Below are 25,584 nucleotides of genomic sequence, written 5' to 3' on the forward strand. Positions count from 1 at the left end.
CTGGGTCAGGAATTGTACCAGTATATGTGTGTGAGTGTGTGTGTGTGAGAGAGAGAGAGCCAGTGACTGAGCCGATGTTCAGACTCAGCCACGACTTGAGGATCTAACTCGCGCTCCAGAAGCCGAACGGATGTCACTTCTCATTTTTGGGGGAAAATGTATACAGGCAACATTTCACCGGTCAGATGTTGACCACGAGCGATTCACTGGACGACCCTTTGGCTCCAGACACCAACTTTCATTTATCCGTAGCGTCCTTTAAACGGTAGCGAAACATCCCAAGTTAGAGAGGCCGGTACGAGTGTTTGTGGTGGTGGTGTTTAACTCTTAAACCACTCCAGGTGCGTCTGAATGGACTGAGTCAATCTGTTCGACACAACCGCGCAAGAAAACGCAGGTTTTTGTTTAGAAATATTTGAAGGGGGGGGGAGAAGCAAATGAAGGGGGCGCGATTGTCTTTATCAAGGACTTGCGATCTTGAAGAGAAAGTCGCATAATTTGTAATTATTGACGCTCAGTTCCTCGTGGGCATTACTTGAAACCGCCGGGATTAAAATAATATTAATATGGTTCAGATGCTCGTCACCCATTGATGGAAAGTTATTAACAACCAGTCAGTCACACAAACCTGTAACTTACTAATCAGAGGGTCCTCTACTGGCCTCTCCCCACCTCCCCCCCATTTATTTTTTGAAAAGCAAAGCTACCTCCGGGAATGCGGAGTGGTGGTGCTGGGCAGGGACTATGCCGTGCAGTGACTGTAAATGTTTTTATTTGGCTTGCTTCCCTTGTAAAGGCTGCGGGACGTAACATGAGTCCATGTTTAGATTTCAGTAGACTTGTGCAGTTGATGAGCGATAAGAGCCCATGAGATAATGCTTGTTGTTGGTTGGGCACGAGAGGGGGAGAAGTTTTCACCCCCCCTCCCTCCCTCCCCCTCAGCTCTCCCTCCCGTGTAGTGTGAATTAAAACTCGTACATGTCTAAAGGGCTGTACCTAAGTTGAAGAGGTGTGGTTAGCGAAGAAATACACTTTTTAAAGTTCCATCTAGTCAGGTAACCCTTTCTTCAAGCGCCGGGAGCAGTTGAAACTCGGACCGGGAAGGAATTGGACAGGAGAGGAGAAAAGAAAAACCTTTTTGAACAAGGCAAATATTTTCCAATAGCCTCCGCCCTTCCAACAGGGAAGGATTTTGTTTTGTGTGTGTGTGTGCGTTATGCGAGTGGGATACGAGTTTTGAATGCAATGTACTGGAAGAGTACTGAGCTGCTGGTGTGTCACATGGAGGGGAAAGGGAACTATACGGCTGGTGCGCGCTTACAGAAGGTAAGAGGAGTTTGCTTTACTTTTTATTACAGGTTATTAAACCAAACGGGGCATTCGAGTCCGGGGCGCCGGGGGGGGTGGGTGGGGGGGGTGGAATTTCCTGCCTGCAGATGTGCTCCGTAAAGCCTCTTCCTGTCACATAGATCGACAGTTTTCGGCGAAAAAGTGTCGCCCAGATGGTTACCAGAATCGATGTAGTTAATAAATCTGTCCCCCCTCCGGTGTGGGTGGGGGAATAACCAACACTAGGAGGAGTGAAATAATCCGAGGCTCTAGGTTTCTGGCTGATGGGGTTCCACACAATCCGGTTGGGGGTAATCCTACAGTGTATAAGGTATAAAGTGGATTTGGGGGGGTGTTGGTTAACTATACAAGATATTACTGTGCTGTGAATAGTGGGTATGGAGCAAATGTGATGGGTTCAATAATTGGGTTAGGGGGTTTAATCCAGCCAAAGCATTGCTCTATTGTAAATCGCCTTTAAACCGGTTTGCGTGTCGAGGGAGCCAACAGCCCCGTTTCGGATTTAATGCGGTGCAGAATTTACTGAAGCCTGTTAGCACCCTAATGGAAGCGGGGCAGCTCGCCTGTGTAACTAGTCACCACGTCCTCTGGAACTCGCGATATAGTCCTCAACTCTAACCTAGACACGTACTGTCTAAATATTTCGACCCTTTATTGGGGTGTTGGTGGATTAATAAAACTGTGAACATCCTTCCCACTCGTTTTTTTTTTCTTTCCGGGTGGTGGGGTGTGGGGAGGGGAGCCGTGATGATTTTTTTTTGTTTAAATATGTAAGTCGGGAGAGCTGATCTCCTCGGGATAGTTAAGGCGAATCACCTGCACCAGTAATTGTCCCTCCTTTTCTTCAAATTGTCAATCGAACAGATCTGACCGGAGTGGACTAGCTGTAATTATCCTTCAAGTGCCCCTATTAAACCTCTTCACCTCTAGGTTACCCTTTCAAAGGCGTTTTGGATGGAACAAGGACTGATTTAATTGTTGAAAAGGGGAGGGGGGGTGAATCAATTTCCCTTTTTTTCTCTCTCTCTCTCTCTCTCCCCCCCCCCCTCCTCCTCCCCCCTCCCTGACTCAATCTGATTTGACCTGGCGCTAGGAATTGGTATAAATGAAAAGCTTTGTGCAACTTGAGGGGAAGGGAACTGTCTGAAATACTTGACCAGAATAGCCCCTGAACTGCAATGAATGCTTAACGATTGACTCAAGTGCCTTGTCTTGGTTTTTTTTTATAAACTGAATCAAGGGTATTTACTTTCCAAATTGCACCTTTTTTAATGATCACACGCGTTGTCATGGTGAACGGGGCGAGTGGTTAATATTTATTTTTGTGTGTGTGTGTGTGTGGAGAGAGAGGGGAGAGGGGGGAGAAAGGGAAATGTTGATGTTAAAAGACTCATGCACGCAATTAGTTCAGATTGAGCTGGAAGCGCTCTCCCCAAATCCTTGCTCTTTTTCCAGTTTAAAAACCATGTCGGATGACCCTGAAACACTCTCCTCCATCCCCTGTGGAAGAATTCGGAAGCCGAGGAGCACTTGTAGTTTGGTACCCAGCCCCTATCTTCTCTTTATTTCAATATTTGTTGAGACCAATTTGCACTCGAGGGCTGATTTTATTTTATTTTTTTTTTTCCCCGTTCTGTGTGTGTGTGTGTCTTTTTTTTTTATATAGACTAATTCTGACCGAGTTGTTAAAGAGGATTCCTGTTCCCCAGTCACTTCGGCCTCGCCTACCTTGTCTCCACAGTCGATGATCTCCTCCAGAACCGGGAGAAATACCTGCAGTAGCTGCGGGCTGGAAATAGTGGATCGATACCTCTTGAAGGTGAGAGAGACCTACCTCCCTCCCCCCACCCCCAAAAAAAATCCCAACAGCAACTTGCCCCCAGTGGTTTAAGGTGGTTCCGCCCGTCAGAGCGGATCGGAAATGTCCAGGAACGCGGAGTTTTGATAAGGGGATGATGGAAATGCCCTTCTGCTGTAGGGAAAGTGACCAGGCGACCATCTGTCATTCGACTTTTAGGGACTTAGTCAAACTACCTCTTTTAAACCTTCTTTTGCCGGCGTAAAATAACTTTTGTATTTTTGAAGTCCCTAACTCCTAGCCGAGCCTCGGCGAGTGGCGCTTCCTTCCTTTCTCCTCTGGGCCAGCAGGTTTGTGTAGGTTTTGAGGATTTGTTTTCCCCCTAACCCGGGGTTATTGACAGCTCCTGGCTGCGCTCCTGCGGCCGCGGATTTTAAAAACCCCCGTCTGCTCCCAGACTTCGATGTCAGCGTTTCGCAAGGAGTCCTGACCGATGTTTATCCAACAACGCGGAAAACAGGTTCATCCGTGCCCCCCTTGTGGGAGCTTGCTGTGCCCAAATTGGCTATAAAAAGGCGCGAGTCTGTTTTCAGTTCACCACCTTTTGACCAAGCTTTTTTATTTACTCCCTAATTGCCCCTCCGGCGCACTGTCAATGTTTGTGTCTGCTTGGCTATTATTAAACTCTATAGGGTGTTCCTCATGTTTGAAGGCGCTATATAAATGCAAGCTGTTAGCGGTCAGTTTGTGCCTGCATTAAAACCCCCTCAACCACGTTCCCTTTAGTTGTGCCGCTCTGTCTGACCACCCTTGCCCCTCTGGTCACTTAAAACTTTTAAAGCGGCTTCCCTCTGCTCCACAGACCGGATCCTGTGTCCGTCTTTTCACCTACCATAAACTCACTAAATGTCTACAAAGTCCCATCCTGACTCCCCCACAGACTGGGACTGTATAGACACCGCAGTCTGTATTGTTACACACCATGAATTACCGGCAATCGGGGAAGAAGACAGCCGATTTAAAAGGTGTCTCCCGAAGGTCTATTCTTGTGAATCCAACTAATTCACTAACGTCACCCTTACCCAGTTCGGGGCCCACATGTCACTCAGTCCCTGCCCGTTGGAAGTGGCGGAGAAATCCAACCACCACCCTTGGGGGGTAATTAGGATGGGCAATAAATGGGCCAGCCTTGCCAGTGGTTACCCACACCCCAAGATGTTAAACCAAAGCCCCCGCCCGCGCGGCAATAGTTCAAAGGGAGTATTTAGAATCCTGGGGGCAAAATGCAAGTCGTTAAGTCAATTTTGCAGGAGATATCTGGTACTTCATTCCTCTTTCTCCACCCCACCCCAGCCAGTATTTATCCAATTCCCTTCTGAAATTTATTACTGAATCTGCGCGACGATGTGAATTTACTTAATCCCCGCGAGTGACTCTAAAACTGTTTACTGGCCTTTCTCTCTGCCCGTGGGAAATACAAGTTTATTCCAGGGCTTCTGAAATACTTCAGGAGGCCCCCTTTTTGACAGTCAGTCAATGTTGAGTCTAAATGCGAGTTCCCCTAAACAGCTCCCCAGGTCCATAGGATCTGCTGGGATCTACCCGCCCGAGAGCTGCTTAACTTGCCGAGATGGACAGGCGGCCCAGGAGCCGATGTTTGAATAGATGTTTCCCCCCGCCAAGGCGCTTCCTGCTAAATCTCGCCCAACTAACTCACTCTCTCTCTCTCTCTCTGTCTGTCCAGGTGAACGAGCTATGTTGGCACGTCCGGTGTTTGGCTTGTAGCGTATGCAAAACCTCTCTGGGCCGACACACCAGCTGTTACGTAAAGGACCAAGAAATATTCTGCAAACTGGATTATTTCAGGTACACGCTTATCAATGACCCGAATTGGATTTTCTGAAGGTTCCTATCAATCAATCAATCAATCGATATCTGGTTGAGATCCCAATGGGGGTTGGGGGGAGAGGAGAGGGGAGGGGAGGGGCATTGGGCTTCTCCAGGAGACCGGTAACTTGGAACTGTTGAGACTGTGGCAGCAGCTTTAGGCTAAACCCCAGCTCCCCAGGGGAGATGTGGTTTATGGTGTCGGTCCAAACGTGAAGGATTTTCACTTCTTCGAACGAGGGAGCTTCCAAATTCGGAGCAAGCGTTCCCCAGTCGGTCAACCTTGAAACGCCGCCGGAACTTCAGGATTGGCGCTGATTTGGCGGTGAGGTCTAAGAATCGTTTCCATCAGAACTTTTAGATTTTTGTACCTGAAGAAGAGTCGGACCGACTCGAAACGTTCACTCCTGTTTCTCTCTCCACAGATGCTGCCTGGCCTCAGTTTCTCCTCTCCACCCCCCCACCAACCCCCTCCAAAGCATTTTCGGTGTGTTTCAGATTTCCAGCATCCGCAGTAATTTTGCTTTTATCTTTGATTTTTTTGCATGTTGGGTTTCCGAGTTCGTTTAAGCTTATCTACATGGGTAGGGGGAACAGAGTGAAAATCGCACACGACCCGTTTGACTCGCCTCCAAACGGAACATTTTTAAAGTGTCGACTTCCACTCGAGTGAATAACATTGGGAACTACGGAGCAGGTTCAACCTTTTTTACCTGGAAGGTTCCCGGTCCAGATTTCCAACTGTCTCCAATTTTTTTCTTTTTTTTTTGGACTAAATAATCTCCGCTCTAGCACGAATATTGTATGTGGGGAGTCTAGGAACAGACACACAGGCTAAAATTAAAGCCAAACCTTTTCAGCAGCAATGAAAGGAGGGAATAACTTCTACTCGGGAAGGGTGGTAGAAGTTTGGAACACTCCTTCCACAAACAGCAACTGATGCTAGATCTAATTTTAAATCTCAGATTGATAGGTTTTTGTTATCGAGTATTAAGGGATATGGGCCGAAAGACAAGGTATATGGAAAACAAAAACAGAATCACCTGGAAAAACTCAGCAGGCCCGGCAGCATCGGCGGAGAAGAAATCAGTTAACGCCTCGAGCCTCCATGGCCCTTCGGCAGGTATATGGAGTTTGGTCATAGATCAGCCAAGTTCTTATTGAATGGCTCGAGGTTAAAATGGCCCCTCTCATGTTCGATACTCCCTTAAGCTGCTTGTAACAAAAATTGTTTATTTCAACAGAGTGCCTTTTAAATCTTTTATACATTCACCTGCAGCATCTTATAGGGTTGCAGCATGTGAGTGGACCGTGCAGGTTGCTGTGTGGGTCGTGCACACCTTTCTGCTCCTAATGGGTCACCCAGTAACTAAACAATTGGAATGATATATATTTGTGTCAAAAGCACCAAGTCTTCACCTTGGTAACGCTCCCACCTAAATCAGAGAGTCATGAATTCAAGGTCTACTCCACAGACCTGGACATAGGACACCACCGGTACTGAGGGAGTGCTTTGCTGTTGGAGGTGCCGGCTTTGACTGGCGATGTTGAACCAAGGCCCTGTCTGTAAGGTGGATGTAAAAGATGCTGTGGCTTTATTTGAAGGTGAGCAGGTGACTTCTCCCTAGTATCCTGATGTCAATGTTTATCCTTCAACCAGCATCAGCAAAATAGCTGATTATTATCACACTGTCCATGGGATCTTGCTGTGCACAATTTGTATGCTGTGCTTGCTACATTACATCAGTGACTATGCTTCAATAGTGCTTCATTTGCCAGTAGTGCTTCATTGGCCGTGAAGTGCTTTGGGATGGCCAGAAGTCATGAAAAGTGCCATAGAAACAAAAGTCATTTTCTCATTTCTATTCTTTGGTGTGCAGGAGTTGGATATCAATAGGAGGAAGATGCACCAACTCTTCTCGTTTGCAGAGTTTAGTGACGTATTGCACCCTCTTTAACCTGCAGCCCAACTTGACCCTCTTTGTTTTAACAGGCGGTATGGAACCCGGTGCTCTCGCTGTGGCAGGCACATTCATTCAACAGACTGGGTCCGAAGGGCCAAGGGCAACGTTTATCACCTGGCGTGCTTTGCTTGCTTCTCTTGCAAGAGGCAGCTGTCCACCGGGGAAGAGTTCGCTCTCGTGGAAGAGAAAGTCCTCTGTCGGATACACTATGACTGTATGTTGGACAACCTCAAAAGGGCAGCTGAAAATGGTAACATCACTTTTTTAAAAGTCTGTTGACTGTTTTGTTAATGATAATTGCCACATCTAGTTGGACATTTTCCAGGAGGCATCATGTGACCATCTGCCTTCAATTGTCCTGCCCAGCCCACATCTTGTCATTGGTTTTCAATGCGTTCATCATCATGGTGCCCAACCTGCCCATAGCCAATCAGACAGTGAGCATTCATTTCACTATCTAATTGGATGATTCTTGATTGGGGAAGGTGGTTTGGCAGCCTGATTCTAATAATGAGTAAACAAGCTCGCACGACAGAGAGAGAGAGAGAGGACGTTAGTTCCCCCTTTGATTTTTTCCAAGTTGTTCGCAACAGGAGATTCTGAATTTTAATTCTCCAGGAATTAAAATTCATTTTGGCAACCCAAGTCCCTAAAAGGCTTGCTGAAAACAATAGTAGTTTTATACTCATTCTCAAACTTCACTCGGTAACTTCACGGTAATGATTTTTTTTTTGGTGATGTTAGAAGTGGCTCAGTTCAGAATCAAGAATCTTACAGTCCAGGAGGAGGCCATTTGGCCCATTGAGTCTGCACTGGCTCTCTGAAAGAGCATTCTACCCATCCCACTCCCCTGCCTTATCCCTGTACAACTTGCGCATTTTCTTTTCAGATTGAAATCCAATTCCCTTTTGATTACCTCAATCGAACCTGCCTCCACCATCCTATCAGGAAGCTCATCCCAAGGCTCTAACCACCCTCTGGGTGAAAACATTTTCCTCATCACTCCTACTCCTTTTGCAAATTATATTGAATCTGTGCCCTCTAGTTCTTGATCTCTTGAGTGGGAACAGTTTCTCACTACTTACCCTGTCCATACCCCTCAGGATCTTGAATACCTCTATCAAGTCTCCCCTTAGCCTTTTCTCCAAGGAAAACAGTACCAACCTCTCCAATCTATCCTCATAGCTAGAGCCGTTATCCATGAATCATTCTTGTTAATCTTATTTGTACTTTCTCTCCAATGCCTTCACATCCCTAAGTACTCAGAATGGGATGCAGTACTCCAGATGAGGCCTAAGTGGTGTCTTATACAAGTTCAACATGACCTACTTACTCATGTACTCAATACCCCTATTAATAAAGCCTAAGATGCTATATGCTTTATTAACTGCTCTCTCAACATACCCTGCCACCTTCAATGGTGTGTGTGTGTGTGTGTGTGTGTATATACACACACGCACACATAGATCCCTCTGCTCCTGCACCACCTCAAGAGGCTCTCCCTTTTTTATACTGTCTCACCATATTCTTCCTGCCAAAGTGGATCACCTCTCACTTCTCTGCATTGAACTTCAACTGCTACTTGTCTTCCCTTTCCAATCCACCAACATGTCTGTCCTTTTGAAGTTCAAGACTATCCTCATCAGTTGATATCTCTTCCAATCTTTGTCATCTGCAATTTGAAATCATGCCCTGAACCCCACAGTCTACATCATTAATATATATCAGGAAGAGCAAGGGTCCCAACATTGACCCCTGGGGAACTCCAGTACAAATCTTCTTCCAATCTGGAACGCAGCCATTTATCACTACTTTGTTCCCTGTCACTCAGCCAATCTCTTTAAAAAGTGCTTGCTTTTCCTTTTATTCCATGAGCTAGAATTTTGCGCTTAAGTCTGTTTGGGACTGAATCCAAATGCCTTTTGAAAATCTGTATACACCACATCAGCTTCTGTAGTATGCACACTTCCTTTTCATCTTCACCTCTATATCTCTTATCCAGGATGCTCTGGATTTATTGGCCCTACCTTTCCCCTTCCAGGGGATATACCTTGACATTGTCTGCAATACTTTGTCTTTGAAGATGGCCTATTGTTAAGCCACCGTTTTTTCTGCCAACGTTTGATTCCAACTCAGCGACTCCAGTCCAGACTCTCAGCAATGTGACTTTCAAATGCCCTCTGAACAAGGGCAAATGGGAATGGGCAATAAATGCTGGCCTACCCCACATCCTATGAATGAATATTTTTTTTAAAAAGTCTCAACTCTGTAAACTCACTTTATCAAAGTTGGCTTCCCCCAATTAATTATCCCTTCTCTGGATTGTTCCAAGGCCAATCTAAACCTTATGACACAATGTGTCACTGCCCCCCAGAGGCACTCGCACTTATATTTGATCCATTTGGGCCAACTCATTCCTCAGAACCTGGTCCAACAGTGCCTGCCCTCTTGTTGGATTAGAAACACATTGCTAAAGAAAATTATCTGGAACATGTTTCCAGGAACTCTTGCCTCTCTCACCCCTTTTCACTATTCTTATCCCAGTCTATATTTGGATAACTGAAGTCTCTCTCTCTCTTCTTCCCTCCCCCCACCCCCCACCCCCAACCTCCAATTATAATTACTTCATAGTTCTTGCACCTCTATGTGCCACTCACCTGAATCAGAAGGTTGTGGGTTCAAGTTCCACACCAGAGACTTGAGCGCAAAAATCTAGGCTGACACCAGTGCAGTAGTGAGGGCATGCTGCACTGTTGATGGTGCTGCCTTTTTGGGCAAGATGTTGAACAAAGGCTTCACCTGCCCCCTCTGGTGGATGTAATAGAGATCCCATGGGTACTATTTTGAAGAAGAGCAGGGGGGGTTATCCCAGGTGCTCTAACAAATATTTATCTCTTAATTAACATCACAAGATTATCTGGGGATGATCACATTGCTGTGTGCCTGTTGGCTGCTGCATTTCCCATTTTGCAGCAATAACTACACTGAAGTGTCTTTGGCTGTAAAATGTTTTGGGATTTCTTCATGGTTATTAAATGTGCTATATAAATGCAATCCTTTATATTTGTTTGTGGGATGTGGGTGTCACTAGCAAGACTGGCATTTATTGATGAACTGTCTTGAACTGCTGCAATCTTTGTGAAGATCCTGCCATGGCGATATTTGATCGGGCACTGCAGAATTTTGATCAGGCAATGAAGGAACAATGGTCTTTCCCCAAATCAGAATGGTGTGTGATTTGGGGAAACTCGGTGGTATTCCTGCATGCCTGCCACCCTCCTTATTCTAAGTGGTAGAGGTCATGGTTTTGTGAGGTATTGGTGAATTGCAGTGCGTCTTATAGATGGCACATAACTGCAATCATACTCTAGTGGTGGATGCATATGAATCAACTGGACTACTTTGGCCTGAATGGTATCGAGCTTCTTAGCTGTTGGAACTGTGCTCATCCAGACAAATGGGAGGGTATTCCATACATGGCTGACTTGGCCCCTTGTAGATGGTGGACAGACTTTGCAGAATTGGGAGGAGCCACTCACTGAATACCTAACCTCTGGCTTATTCCTGTAGCTACAGTATGTGTGGCTGGTCCAGTTTCTGGTTAAACTTGCACAAAATCCTTAGCTTGGCTCAATTAATTTCCAATTTATTCTGATGCCCTATAGTTTAGTCACTGTTTGCTAATATTCTCCTGCTCTTGGATGATGATTTGAACCCAATTAAAGATGAATTGCCATGTTTTTAGAATCTTAGTTTAGGTTAAATGTTCAAAATCGGAATAGGCTGCTGTATCTCGCATGACATTGCCTCTGAACATCTGCCTCTACCAGCTATACCAAGATCAACATTTTGAGGCATTTCAGATGCTGGTTATGAGAAGATCTTAGAATATTGGACTGTTGGTCTTGTGTAGTAGTTTTTTAAAAAAGTTTCCAGTTTTCCCTGCGATTTTTGCATCACTTTTTAAATTTATTAATTCACTGGATGTGAGCATCTCCTGGTAAGGCCAGCATTATTCCTCATTTTTAATTGTCCTTAAGGTTTTGGTGAACTTCCACCTTTAACCACTGCAGTCCATGTGGTGAAGGTGTTATAGCTTTTCATTGGCATAAAGAAGGTTGGAATATATAATAAAAGAATTGGAAAGTATGAGGACCAAAAGATTCTTAACACTCTTTAGTGAAGGAGTGGGTACAAACTCAGGATTATTACTAGCAGTGAGAAAGGGCAGAAACGTTTTCCACCTCCATTCTTTACATGCACATGTTACTTAGAACGCTAATTGTTTTAAGTGACTATTGAGGTAGAGACTATGAATATAATTTAAATGGGTATGGGGTAAGTATTTTGAATAGGAAGAAACTTCAAGGTTGCAAGAAGTGTTTATGTAGATGGACCCAGTTGATGTATGGGCAAAAGCACAATGTGGCGATGTTCTTTTTAATAGTTGCTTTATCTTTTGCCATCCATGGCCAAAAGTATTGAATTTCTGAAGCTGTAATTTGGGCATTAATGTACTCTAATTCGCATTTAATTTTGCTCATTTCAAGAAATGGGGAAATTACTTTCCTCTGGAAAAGGAGAAACTTTAAAGACGTTTCACTTCAGAGTAGCCTCTGCAAAACATCTTTATTGGGATTATACAAGAGCACTTGTGCTCCTGTTTTTTTTTTTGTTTGGCTTTATAATGCTGCCAGCAATAAGTTTGTTTTTACTGTTTTGTGGGCTAAACAGTGAAATAGGAGAAGTTGGTTTTCATTAACTAAATGCCATGCATTAGTGCAAAACTTGGGTACTAAAAGTCCGTGGAATATTTATGAGAAACAACTCAAATATTTGTAATTGAATAACTTTCTGGATAGTTTGTATCTTGCAGTATAAGTTTTCATAGCAGCCATAAAAACATTTTAGCAATCTTATTACACTTTAATAAACTTCATTCTCATTTTCAGGCAAGGACAGGTTGAGCATGGGGTTTGTTGGCTTGTAATGTGAGCACAAAGCATGTTTGAAAGTTCTTGTAGCGCTGAATTTTTTTGGTGATTGGTTTATGATCAAATTACAGTGCAACTTCCTTTCCTGCAGCAATTTGGATGTGATATTGTGCCAACATTAAAGGATTTAACGTAGGAGACACTGAGCAGAAGTAGAGGTAATTGAGAGCTGAACAATTGTATGGTCAAGAATAATTTTTGAGTCTTTTTACAAGCCGAGACTTAACAAAAAGTTTGCTTAGGGATTGATTGCAGCCAGACAGCTGGAGGTTGTGCCACTATGAAGAGCAGAGGTGGGAGAAATGCTAAGCTCTGTGGGTGCGTGGCCACCCAACAGCCTGGAAGGTGCCACACAAGACTTCCATTATAAATAATGCACAAAACAATTAAAGGGGCACACACTTAAGCTGGCTGTGTGCAATTAAATTTTAGAGTAAACATGCAAAGGGGTGGGACGGTGGAGTAAAGGGGCTGAAGTTGTAGGGAGAGGAGTAAGGGGCCTTGCAGGATGCCAGAATTCTAATAGCTGTGTGGCGAATGCACACTTGAAATGAATTTCTGTCGATCAAAGCTTTCGAACTGGGGGAGTTGGGTGTGGGCCTTTCACACTGGTTTTCATTCTCAAGTGCAAAGTTATTTTATGGAAAGGTTCTTTTTGAATACGCAATTTGAGACTGCAACTGAATTCTTGTAGGGAATGGAGTAACTGTGGAAGGAGCATTACCAACGGAACAAGATGTGATTCAACCCAAGCCAACAAAACGAGCACGGACCAGCTTCACAGCTGATCAGCTCCAGGTAATAAGCATTTCTTCACCTCCCTCTTCCTCTGTCAAGTCTTTAACCCTTGATTTGCTTTTCTAACTACTTTATTGAACCCTAGAACCTTGCAGCACATGGAGGTCATTTGGACCATTGGTTCTCTTGGATGAGTTTCTTTCTTTTTCTTGGCTTGAAAGAATAGAACATGTTTTCTTGCATTGGACTAGTTTGGCATCTGAAGCGGTTTACCATGGTTCATATTTGTTTGCAAGGTCATTTGTTGCTGTAATGGAGGCTGTGTGGGTGAAGAGGCACACCTTCCCTGTCCAGTTTGAAAATACAGCCCGTCCAACTTTGACCTGATTGGTTAAACCTTGGTTGACAATCGGAGATAAAATAACTTCATAGGAGTATCTGTTGTCCACTAGTTTGGTGACTGTTGTTTGGAATTCTCAGTAAATGGCTTTCATAGGTAAGTGATGGTTCACTGACTCCCATCGTGGTTTAGGAGTTCATCACTTAGGGTGAGTTCGAGAGGCGCTAGTGTCTTTTTCTTCAATGGGATGTGGGCATTGCTGACAAGGCCAGCATTTGTTGCCCATCTCTAATTGCCCATGATCTGAATGGCTTGCCAAACCATTTCAGAGGGCATTTAAGAGCCAAGCATATTGCTGTGGGTCTGAAGTCACCTGTGTATGTATTATTGGAAGGCAAAAGGATGTGTCTGAGCAAATACCATGGTTGGGGCCAGTGAAGAAGAAAGAGAACTTGCAGTTTTTTAAATTCATTGATGGGATATGGGCTTCGCTGGCTGGCCCAGCATTTATTGCCCATCCCCAGTAGCCCTTGAGAAGGTGGTGGTGTGCTGCCACCTTGAGCTGCTGCAGTCCATTTGGTGTAGGTACACCCACAGTGCTGTTAGGGAGTACCAGGATTTTGACCCAGCGACAGTGAAGGAACGACAATATAGTTCCAAGTCATGATGGTGAGTGACTTGGAGGGGAACTTCCAGGTGGCGGTGTTCCCATCTATCTGCTGCCCTTGTCCTTCGAGATGGTAGTGATTCTGGGTTTGGAAGGTGCTGTCGAAGGAGCCTTGGTGAATTCCTGCAGTGCATCTTGTAGATGGTACACACTACTACTGCATGTCGGTGATGGAGGGAGTGAATGCCTCTGACCTGCTCTTGTAGCCACAGTATATTTACGTGGCTAGTTCAGTTCAGTTTCTGGTCAATGGTAACTCCCAGGATGTTGATAGTGGGGGATCCAGTGATTGTAATGCCATTGAACGTCAAGGGGTGATGGTTGGATTCTCTCTTGTTGGAGATGGTCATTGCCTGACACTTGTGTGATGTGAGTGTTACTTGCCACTTGTCAGCCCAAGCCTGGATATTGTCCAGGTCTTGCTGCATTGGGACATGGGCTGCTTCAGTATCTGAGGAGTCATGAATGGTGCTGAACATTATGCAATCATCAGTGAACATCCCCACTTCTGACCTTATGGAGGGAAGGTCATTGAAGCAGCTGAAGATGGTTGGGCCCAGGACACTACCATCTGCTGTGATGGGATTCGAGCCCGGGTCCCCAGAGCATTACCCTGGGTCTCTGGATTACAAGTCCAGCGACAGTACCACTACACCGCCCCAAAGCACTTTCCAACCTAGTGTTTTTGAAGTATAACTGCTGATTCCATGTAGGAAACGAGGGATGTATATTGACCATGACACTGGGGGGAGCTCCTCTACTCTTTCAATTATAGCATGGGATATTTTACATTCACCAGAAAACAGATAGGGCCTCAACTCATCTGAAAGGTGGCTCTGCTGATGGGGCAGCATTGGGGTTTCAAGCTGGGTTATGTGCTCCAGTCTCTGGAGTTAGGTTTGAACACTCGATCTGTTAACTCTGGAGGTGGGAATGTGACTACTGAGCCATTTAAAACACATGGGAAAGGATATTAGCAAAAATAAAAACAAACGAGCAGAAGGATTTCTGATGAGGGTAATGGAGGCATTCCTAAACAGGTGATAAGGGGAGAAGTGAGAACGTCTATTCTTGAAAATTGATTTGGATGTGACTTGTTCAAGACTTGGTGGAACTACTAGTTGCTTTGACTGAGGTGTAGGGACAATTAGTGAAAGATGGGAGGAAAGTAAAAATGATCCAACAGAAACATGCTTGGTTAAAATTTTAATTTGGGGGATTGAGTGCCAGGCACAGTTGCTTTTGTGCTAAATTTGGAAGAAATAAATGGCCAAGGAAATTAGGGGTTCGTTTTTCTACATGTTCTTGGGATGTGCGTGACACTGAAGACCCAATGTTTATTGTTGTCATTAGTTGCCCTGCATTGGTCATGACTGAGTGCCTTGCTCAGGCATTTGAGAGAGAATTGGTGTGCTGTCATGTTTCACCATTGAGATGGTTAGAGGATTCCTTTGTCATGCACGTGCATTGTTGGAAAGCATTTAAATACAGAAAAAGCGATCTTCACTAAAGCCAAGATGCATGGTTAGGAAATTGATTGGGGATACAAGACAGTGAGTTGAAGGAAGACATTACCCAGATTGGGCTGTGAGCTGGTGTTTCCAAGGGGTCAATTAATGACGGGGTGGGGGACGTTTTTCACTTGCTGGTCTCTAGGGGGAAGGCACGTCAGTGATACTGTCCTAACTAATGTGGACTCCATAATTATTACAACAATAGTGCTACAACTGGGATGGGACGAGTACACGCAATATCAAGCCCCAATATGCCGAAGGCTATACCATGTTTAATTTTAGCACCAAAATGGCCAATCGTGTACCCAGAAGAAGAAACTCTGACCAGGCTGCTCTCAAAATCTGTTTTAAAATAAATTAAACTTAATTGCAAGTACTAGTTAACGCACACTTGTAATTGGGAAGTATAGCTATGTCTTCCTAAAGAATTCCCCCAGCGCACAGACACACACACCCCAAACAGAGTCTCTCTGCAGAGATGGGCTTTGGAAAATGGGCGTTCTAAGATAATGGATAAAGTCTGCACAGTCTTGACGCTGTCGACCTGGAGTGTTCTCATGTGCAGACGGGCCGCTGATCCCAGTGGATGCCTGGAAGTTCTCTCTAACTGGTCCAGCTTCGCAGGTCCAAATGCAGACTGGTTACACTCGGATGAGGGCTTCCTGGCTACAGGTTAGTAGCGTCTCTCAATTTTAGACAAGGTAGAGGGGGATTCAGTCAAGGTAGCAGCCTTTCCTCAGCTTGTTCTTCAGCAAGACTGCCTTCAAAACAAGCAGGTTCACAACTTGTTTTTTCCCCTCTGCTACGTGACTTTTGGCCTCCCAGCTTTTCATTAAAGTGCTTTGCAGCCCAACGCAAACAAAATCCTCCTTCTCAAGTACCATGTAAGTCAGGTGATTTCTTGGAAGAGGTCTGCTTGTTGGCAGTTCCAAAGTGAACTTCCAGGTGGTGGTGGTGGTATGTGTCTGCTGCCCTTGTCCACCCAGATGGTAGCAGTTGTGGGTTTGGAAGGTGCTGTCCAAGGAGCCTTGGTGAATTTCTGCAGTGCAGCTTGTAGATGGTACACACTGTTGCTATTGTGCATCAGTGGTAGAGAGAGTGAATGTTTGTTTGTGGATGGGGTGCCAATCAAGTGGGGCTGCTTTGTCCTGGATGGTGTCAAGCTTCTTGAGTGTTGTTGGAGCTGCACTCATCCAGGCAAGTGGAGAGTATTCCATCACACTCAGGACTTGTGCCTTGTAGATGGTGGACAAGTTTTGGGGAGTTGGGAGTTGAGTTACTCGCTGCAGGATTCCTAGCCTAGCCACAGTATTTATATGGCTAGTCAGTTCCATTTCTGGTCAATGGTAACCTCTGGGATGTTGATGGGTGGAGTTCAGCGATGGTAATGCCATTGAATGTTATTCAATTGAAATGTTAGATTCCTTCGTTGGAGATGGTCATTGTCCACGTGTGGCACAAATGTTACTTGCCACTTGTCAGCTCAAGCCTGGATATTGTCCAGATCTTGATAACACTTGATCCCTTCCATCACTTCACTGATGATCAAGAGTAGACTGATGGGGTGGTAATTGGCCAGGTTGGATTTGTCGTCCTTTGTGTACAGAATATATTTGGGGAATTTTAAACATTGCCAAATGGACGCCCGTGTTGTAGCTGTACTAGGACAACTTGGCTCAGGGTGCGGCAAGTTCTGGAGCATACCTCCTGTATTGCCAGAATGCTTGTCTCAGCCCATGGCCTCTGCAGTATCCAGTGCTGTCAGCTGTTTATCATGTGAATTGAATTGGCTGTAGACTGGCATCTGTGATGCTAGGGAACTCAGGTGGCCAAGATGAGTCATTCAGTTGGCACTTCTGGCTGAAGGTGGCTGCAACTGCTTCAGCCTTATCTTTTTGCCTTGATGTGCTTGCCTCAATCATTGAGGATGGGGATATTTGTGGAGCCGCCTCCAGTGAGTTGTTTAATTGTCCACCACCATTCATGACTGGGTGTGGCAGGACTGCAGAGCTTGGATCCGATCCGTTGGTTGTAGGATTCCTTAACTTTGTCTATCACTTGCTGCTTATGCTGTTTGGCAAATAGTCCTGTGTTATAGCTTCACTAGGTTGACACCTCATTTTTAGGTATGCCTGGTGCTGATTCTTGCATGCCCTCCATTTTTTTATTGAAGCAGGGTTGATCCCCTGGCTTGATGGTAATGGTAGAGTGGGGAATATGCCGGGCCCTGAGGTTACAGATTGTGTTAGAATACAATTCTGCTGCTGATGTCCCACAGTGCCTCATGAATGCCCAGTCCGAGTTGCTAGATCTGTTCAAAATCCACCCCATTTAGCACAGTGGTATCACCCTGCCATGATGGAGGGGTATCCTGAATGTGGAGACAGGACTTCGTCTGTTGTGGGGGGAGCGTGGGGCTGTGAGGGCGGTATCTGGTTCAGTGGGAGGTCACCTTTCCCATGTTTGACCTGATGCCATGAGACTTCTTGGGATCCGGAGCCAATGCTGAGGACTCCCAGGGTAACCCCCTCCTGACTTTGTACCACCTTGCTGCTGCATCTTCTGGCCCTGTCCTATTGGTGGGACAGGACATACCTGGTTATGGTGGTTTCTGGGATATTATCTGTATGATTCAGTGAGTCAGGCTGCTGCTTGACTGGCCTGTGAGATAGCGCTCCCAATTTTGGCTCAAGTCCCCAGATGTCAGTAAGGAGGACTTTGCAAGGTTTGCTGTTGCCCAGGTTGATGCCAGGTGGTCCATCCAGTTTCATTCCTTATAGACTTTCTAGCACTTTGATACAACTGAGTGACATGCTAGACCATTTCAGAGGGCAGTTAAGAGTCAACCACATTGCTCTGGGTCTAGAGTCATATATAGACCAGACCAGGTGAGGGAGGCAGATTTCTTTCCCTAAAGGACATTGGTGAACCAGATGGGACAATTGACAATGTTTTCATGGTTGTCATCATTGGACTTTTAATTCCAGATTTTTATTAAATTCAAATGCTACCATCTGATGTGGCAGGATTCAAACCCAGGTCCCCAGAGCATTGCCCTGGGTCTCTGGATTACCAGCCCAGTGACAATACCGCTACACCACCGCCGCCTCTTAATTGTGCAGAGCAATGATCAAGCCTCTTTCAAGATATTGTACTTAGTTTAATTGTTTTGGGCACCCTACCTTGGGAGTAAGTGGAAATTTATCACTAGGCACAGAGTGAAAAGACTGAACAGTGAGGAACTGAGGTGAAAACTGGAATGGGAAGAACCTTCTTGAGTGAAGCTAGTTTAAAAAGTGAATCTGGGATATTGTCTTGTACAAAGTTGGACATGGGATGCACATTGCGTCTGTAGGACTTCTTGAGGCAATGTTAATTCCAGCCTCATGCAAGCCCCACTTCCTTCGCCTCACCATTGGTGGACATGCATTCAGCTATCTGGGCTCTTAAGCCTTGGGATTCCCTCCCTAAACCACCTCAAAACACCAACCAACTCTTGGTCACGTCCTAATATTTCCTTGTGTCCTTTTTTTTTTGAAAACAAAATAATTTGACAGGATATGGACGTTGCTGGTGGGACAAGAATTTATTTCCCTTTAGTGATGAGCAATGTGGTTGATTCTTAAATGCCTGGAACCTACACCACATGGACTGCAGCAGTTCAAGAAGGTGGCTCACCACCACCACCTCCAGGGCAATTAGGGATGGGCAATAAATGCTGGCCTAGCCAGTGATGCCCACAACCAATGAATGAATTTTGTTTTGGGGGGGGGCGGGCGGGGCGTAAAAAAGCTGTCACCCTGAATCAAGTAGTTTGCTGGATTATTTCATAGGGCAATTAAAGGTCAAAGCTGTTAGTGTGGGGCTGGTGTCGCATGTAGGCCAGACTTAAGGTCAGCAGATTTCCTTCCCCAAAAGAACCAGATAGGTTTTAACATTGAAACCTAGCTTTATGGTCACAGTTATTGAGACCAGATTTTTTTAAATTTCTTTCTTTCAATTAAATTATTCTATTATGGTGTCTTCAGTGAGTGTAAAAGACCCCATGGCATTTTTGGAAGAAGAACCAGGAGTGCTCTCCCTGATGTCTGGGGCCAACATTCACCCTTTGAATACGTAACTTTAAAAAAAAAAGCTTATCTGGTCGTTTGCTCCTTGCTGTATATGGGAGCTTGTGCTCAACGTGGCCTATATGTTTCCTGCATTGCAATGGTGACTACACTTAGGAAGTACTTCATGGGCTGTAAAAGTGCTTTGGAATGGTTTGAGGTTGTGAGCAGCGCTAATAAATGGGGTTCGTTTTCTTAAGCATCAGGCCACACTCTGCCGCAAATTTAAAAACCAGATTCCTAGGTGACGTTTTTAAGGCTGGGAGAAAATATTACACTGACATTATCCTAGAGAGACAGGTTTTTCTTGACCTGCAAGCTACCTTTCTAAAATAACAGAAAATGCTGGAAATACTTGAGGTCTGGTAGCATGTGTGAAGAGAATTGACGTTTTGGGTCAATGGCCTTGCATCATAAGTGGAAAGGATCTGGAATTTGTTTAAACCTGTTCCGTCACTGACTTTTTCTAGTTCTGATGAAAGGTCATCAACCTGAAACGTCAACTGTTTCTCCACTTGTGCTGCAAGACCTTTTGAGTATTTCCAACATTGTGTGTTATTTCAGGGTTCCAGCATCTATTGTGTTTTGCTCACTTTTGATAAACGGGTTTAAAATGGGCAGGAATTCTAGGCTAATTACTAAAAGACTTGTTTAAAACTGTACAGCTCATTCTTGTTTTACAGATAATGCAAGCACAGTTTTCACAAGACAACAATCCAGATGCACAAACACTCCAAAAACTTGCAGACAGAACTGGTTTAAGCAGGCGAGTAATACAGGTGAGACCATTTCAAAGATTACTCTTGAAGTTGAAATGACCTTGTTGTGTAAGATGATCAGAGTTCAAAAGGCTTTAACCTAGATGTGATCATCAAGGAGCCCTAGCTAAACTGGAGTCAATGGGAGTCATGGGGGAAAACTCTCCGCTGGTTGGAGTCATACCTAGCACAAAGGAAGATGGTTGTGGTTGTTGGAGGTCAGTTATCTCTGCTCAAGGACATCACCGCAGGAGTTCCTCAGGGTAGTGTCCTTGGCCCAACCATCTTCAGCTGCTTCATCAGTGACCTTCCTTCCATCATAGGGTCAGAAGTGAAGATGTTTGCTGATTGCATGATGTTCACCATTTGCAACTCCTCATACTGAAGCAGTCCATATCCAAATGCAGCAAGACCTGGGCAATATCCAAGCTTGGACTTACAAGTAGCAAATAACATTTGCACCACACAAGTGTCAGGCAATGACCATCTCCAGCAAGGGGAGAATCCAGCCATTGCCCCTTATGTTCAATGGCATTACCGTCACTGAATCCCCCACTATCAATATCCTGGGCATTACCATTGACCAGAAACTGAACTGAACTGGCCATATAAATACTGTGGCTACAAGAGCAGGTCAGAGGCTAGGAATCCTGTGAAGAGTAACTCACCACCTGACTCCCCAAAGCCTGTCCACCATCTACAAGGCAGAAGTCAGGAGTGTGATGGAATTCTCCCCATTTGCCTGGAGTGCAGCTCCCACAACACTCAAGAAGCTTGACACCATCCAGGACAAAGCTCCCTCCAGCACCGACGCACAGCGGCAAAGGGTACCATCTACAATATGCACTACAGGAATTCACCAAGGCACCTTCCAAACCCATAACTGCTACCATCTAGAAGGACAAGGGCAGTGGATACATAGGAACGCCACCACCTGGAAGTTCCCCTCCAAGTCACTCACCATCCTGACTTGGAAATATATCGCTGTTCCTTCACTGTCACTGGGTCAAAATCCTGAAACTCCCTAACAGTGCTGTGGGTGTACCTACACTGCATGGACTGCAGTGGCTCAAGAAGGCAGCTCACCACCACCTTAAGGGCAACTAGGGATGGGCAATAAATGCTGGCCTAGCCAGTGAAGCCCACACCCCATGAATGAATTAGAGCTCATGGGTTTCTCTAATCCCTAATACCCCATTACCTAAGTTTTTTTTCAATGACTTATAGAAACCCCTAGTGACAGTGGTGTAAGCTGTCTGTTGGTTGCTCTCATGTCCCAGTCGAAGCTGTAGGTTGAGTTCCATTCTGTGGGCTTCAGCGCATTAATCCAGGCTGACCACCACCTGAAGACAGGCAGGAAAGTAAGTTGTGAAGAGGATGTGAGGAATCTGCAAAGGTTGGTTAAGTGAATGGACAAAAATTTGGCAGATGGAGTGTCATGTAGGAAAATGTGAAGTTGTCCACTTTGGCAGGGAGATTAGAAAAGCAACATATTATTTAAATGGCAAGAGATATTGCAGACCTCTGGTACAGAGGGATCTGGGTGTCCTGGTACATGAATGAGGGGAAAGTTGGTACAGCAAGTGACTAGGAAGGTAAATGGAATGTTGTAATTTTTTTTTGCAAGGGGAATGGAATATAAAAGCGAGGATATTTTGCTGTAGTTGTACAGGGAGTTGGTGAGACCACACCTGGAGTACAGTTTTTGGCCTCCTTATTTAAGAAAGGATATAAATGTGTTAGAAGCAGTTCAGAGAGGGTGTTCTCAACTCCATCCTGGGATGGGGAGGTTATCTTCTGAGGACAGGTTGGGCCTGTATCCATTGGAGTTTAGAAGAATGAGGGGTGATCATCTTGAAACATACAAGATCCTGAGGGTACTTGACATGGTGGATGCTGACAGGATATTTCTCCAGGGGGAGACTAGAACTAGGGACACAGTTTAAAAAATAAGGGATCTCCCATTTAAGGTAGATGAGGGGAAATATTTTCTGAAGGTCGTGAATCTTTGGCACTGAGTGGTGGAGGCAGGGTCGGGGATTGAGGGTGGGTGGAATGTGAAGTTGAGGCTGCAATCCAATCAGCTATGACCTTATTGAATGGCGGAGCAGGCTCGAGGGGCCAAATGGCCTACTCTAATTTGTATGTCTGTATGTTCGTATATACATATTTTGGTCATCCTCCAAAGTCACTGTTCAGCATTCCTGTTTGGTTCCCCTTTCAACCATATGAAGAACCTTTTAATGTTTCAATGTCAAGAGGTGCTGTATTGTATTTTATTATTATTATTATTGCTGTATTGTTGATAGCAGTAATATTTTATATCTTAAGCCTGGTAGTATGTTCAGCTAATGCAACCAAGGCACTTGCCTAATTTTTCTAAACAAATATGTTGGGTTTACTAATTGTTTAAAATTATCTGAATGACTGATTTGTAGCTCTCAAATGTTCATCACAAAACTGACTGTTCTCACTAACCTAAACTGGCTCCTGAGCAGCACCTTGATTTCTTAAATTGTTAACTTTTGCTTTCAAAAGCATCTCCCTTCTCCAGCCCCACCACCTTTTGGATCCTGTACTCCTCCAATCCCAGTTTCTGCTGCATCCCTGATTTTAATTGTTCCACTGTGTTGGTGGCCATGCCTTCAGCTGTCTGGGCCCTTAAGTTCTGGAATTCTCCACCTCTCTAAGATGCTCCTTAAAACCAACCTTTTCTTACTGGATGTGTTTTGGAATATCACCTTGTGGCTCAGTGTCAAATTTTGCTTGGTAATCACTCCTGTGAGGCACCCTGAGACTTGGTGTTATGTAAGTATAAACTGTTGAATTAATTACTCAATGGCTTCTTCACTTGGATTGTTGCACTGAAGAATCTAGCAACTAGAAGAGTGTTTCTCATCTGAATTCAGTACCGCTTCACTTATTAACGCAAGGCTGTGTCTGCACCACCGCAGCTGCAGGGAGTGCACTCGTCACATGTGCCACAGTTCCTGCGACGTCACTGCCAGGACGTCAATCACTGCCCCACTGTCCAGTGCCTCATGGGCGAGCAGGGTGGAGGGGGCAGGGTGGTGGAGGGGTGTGCTGAGTTCAGGGCAGTGAGCAAGAGGCACTTCCAAGCAATCGCCACACTGTTCACTGTCTCCGGAGTGAGCGAGGTGGGGGCGGGGTGGGGGTGTGTGTGATGGGACAGGGAGCAGGAGGCAGCAACAATGGGCGCACACATGATGTCAGTGGTGCACACTTCCTGTGCATGTGGTGCCACATGTAATGTACAGTAATTGTAAACCACCACTCCCACTAAACATGGCAAGTAGATAACTAGTGAGTATATAAGTATAGCAGATATTCAGCTGGCGAATATATGATGGGAGAGCTGGGGCAGGGGCTGTTTCTGGAAGAGGTACAAAGAACATACAAATTAGGAGCAGGTGTAAGATACCCCTTGAGCCTACCCCACCATTTGATAAGATCATGGGTGATCTGACTGTGGCCTCAACTCTGCTTTCCTGTCTACCCCTGTACCCTTGGATTGACTCCCTTGTCAGTCAAGAATCTAACTCTGCCTTAAAAATATTCAATGACCCAGCCCCCACTCCTCTCTAGGAAGAGAATGCAACAGACTAACAACCCTCAGAAAAAAAATCTCCATTTGAGACCCCTTATTTTTAAACTGTGTCCCCTAGTTCTAGTCTCTCTCAAGGAGTAACATCCTCCATCCTATAGATGGGACCTATACAGGATGGATGGGTTACACTTGAGCTGGGAGCAGTGGCTTCACTGGGTGTTTTACTAATTCTGGGAGAAGGTTTAAACTAATTTGGCTGATGGATAGGAAGGGGTTATGGCATTATAAAGGGGAGAAAAGATATACGAAGGATTCGGAGAGACAGCACTATAGTAAGAAATAATAAGGAAGGAAATTTTTTGTCCTTGCCCTGTCGGGCCTATATGTGCTGTCAGTCTGGAGTCAATGTGGTTGACTCTTAACTGCCCTCTGAAACGACCTAGCAAAGTAACTTAGTTGAATTAAACTGCTACAGAAAAGCACAGTAAGAATAAAACTGAATGCATCACCTGGCATTAAACTGGGCATTGCATTCAACAATAGCACACCTGCCCAGTTGACCTTGCAAAGTCCTTACTAACATCTGGGGATTTGTGCCAAAGTTGGAGAGCAGTCCCACGGACTAGTCAAGGACCTAGTCATACTCCTACAGCCAATGTCCCGAACTCCTCCATCACCATCCTGGGTATGTCCTATCCCAGTGGCACAAGTGGTATATGGGAGGGAGGGAGTGGCCCTGGGAGTCCTCAGCATTGACTCCAGAGCCCATGAAGTCTCAAGGCATTAGGTCAAACCTCCTGCTGATTACCCCTTACTGCCCTCACTCAGCTGATGAATAAGTAGTACTCCATGCTGAACACTGCTTGGAAGAAGTACTGAGTGATGAGGGCACAATGTACTCTGGGTGGAGGATTAGTGCCCATCACCAAGAGTCCTGAAGATAGCTGGTGAGAGAGCCAACAAGAGCAGAGGAAATTGCTTGAATTCCCCCTCACCAAATCTACCCGTCTCAGATTAATCTAAATCTGCCTAAAACAGTATTAGTGGGACTGACCACTGAACAGTCCCCCAGGGGCAAATGGCCTCTGTTGAGATTGATTGATTGAGAATGTGTTAAGCTTTTTGGCTGCAAGCCAATCATTGTTACTTGATCAATGGATCTCTTGAGTGTCATTTTTTTGCAATATTTTTTTCTAAATTGGCAACATGATGTTTACAGGTTTGGTTTCAGAACTGCAGAGCACGTCATAAGAAGAATGTGAGTCCGAACCACCTGTCGACAGCCCCAGTGACAGGAGCACAACAGGAGAGAGTCTCGCCACCAATGCTGGACGAAATGACCTACTCTGCATACGTAGCACCAGATGGGCAGATGTTGACTGCCTTACACACCTACATGGAATGTAAGTTCATTAGAAAAAGGGGGTAAATGGATTATGGCCTCGTGTGCCCATTGGCTTACTGAGTAGCACAGCGTCGTCCTCCTGAGTTACTTTCGAGGCTCAAGTAAAAAAAAAATCTAGGCCTACACTCCCAGTGCCGGTACTCCAGAGTGCTGCACTATTGGGAAGTGCCATTTTTCAGATGAGGCTGAGGTGGATGTTAAGAGGTCTCATGACATCCTTGAAGGGCAACAAAGTTCTCCCAGTGTCCTGGTCAATATTTCTCTCTCATGTATTTTGTGATATTGTTTCAGTTTCTTTATTCTTTCATTGGATGTGGGCATAACTAGCAAGGACAGCATTTATTGCCCATCCCTGGTTGCCTTTGAGAAGGTGGTGGTGAGCTGCCTTATAAGACCATAAGACATAGGACCAGAAATTAGGCCATTTGGCCCATTGAGTCTGCTCTGCCATTCAATCATGGCTGATAAGTTTCTCAACCCCATTCTCCCGCC

General features: G+C 45.1%; 3 protein-coding genes across 6 annotated transcripts in view; 1 reads left to right on the plus strand and 2 right to left on the minus strand.

The window, feature by feature from the left end:
* Positions 1-25,584, minus strand: part of cryz (crystallin, zeta (quinone reductase)) — a 1,066,321-nt gene that overhangs the window by 312,269 nt on the left and 728,468 nt on the right. The window lies entirely within an intron of this gene.
* slc44a5b (solute carrier family 44 member 5b) overlaps positions 1-25,584 on the minus strand; it is a 412,477-nt gene that overhangs the window by 57,098 nt on the left and 329,795 nt on the right. The window lies entirely within an intron of this gene.
* Positions 1,241-25,584, plus strand: part of lhx8a (LIM homeobox 8a) — a 35,693-nt gene continuing 11,349 nt past the window's right edge. Inside the window, exons 1-8 of the mRNA XM_078560656.1 lie at positions 1,241-1,326; positions 2,806-2,890; positions 3,017-3,169; positions 4,893-5,014; positions 7,029-7,249; positions 12,688-12,791; positions 20,045-20,140; positions 24,907-25,090. Of these exons, the coding sequence (XP_078416782.1) occupies positions 1,241-1,326; positions 2,806-2,890; positions 3,017-3,169; positions 4,893-5,014; positions 7,029-7,249; positions 12,688-12,791; positions 20,045-20,140; positions 24,907-25,090 (1,051 nt within the window). The remainder of the gene's footprint in view (positions 1,327-2,805; positions 2,891-3,016; positions 3,170-4,892; positions 5,015-7,028; positions 7,250-12,687; positions 12,792-20,044; positions 20,141-24,906; positions 25,091-25,584) is intronic.

Source organism: Cetorhinus maximus, chromosome 17, assembly GCF_964194155.1.
Source record: "Cetorhinus maximus chromosome 17, sCetMax3.hap1.1, whole genome shotgun sequence".
Classification (NCBI taxonomy): Eukaryota; Metazoa; Chordata; class Chondrichthyes; order Lamniformes; family Cetorhinidae; genus Cetorhinus; species Cetorhinus maximus.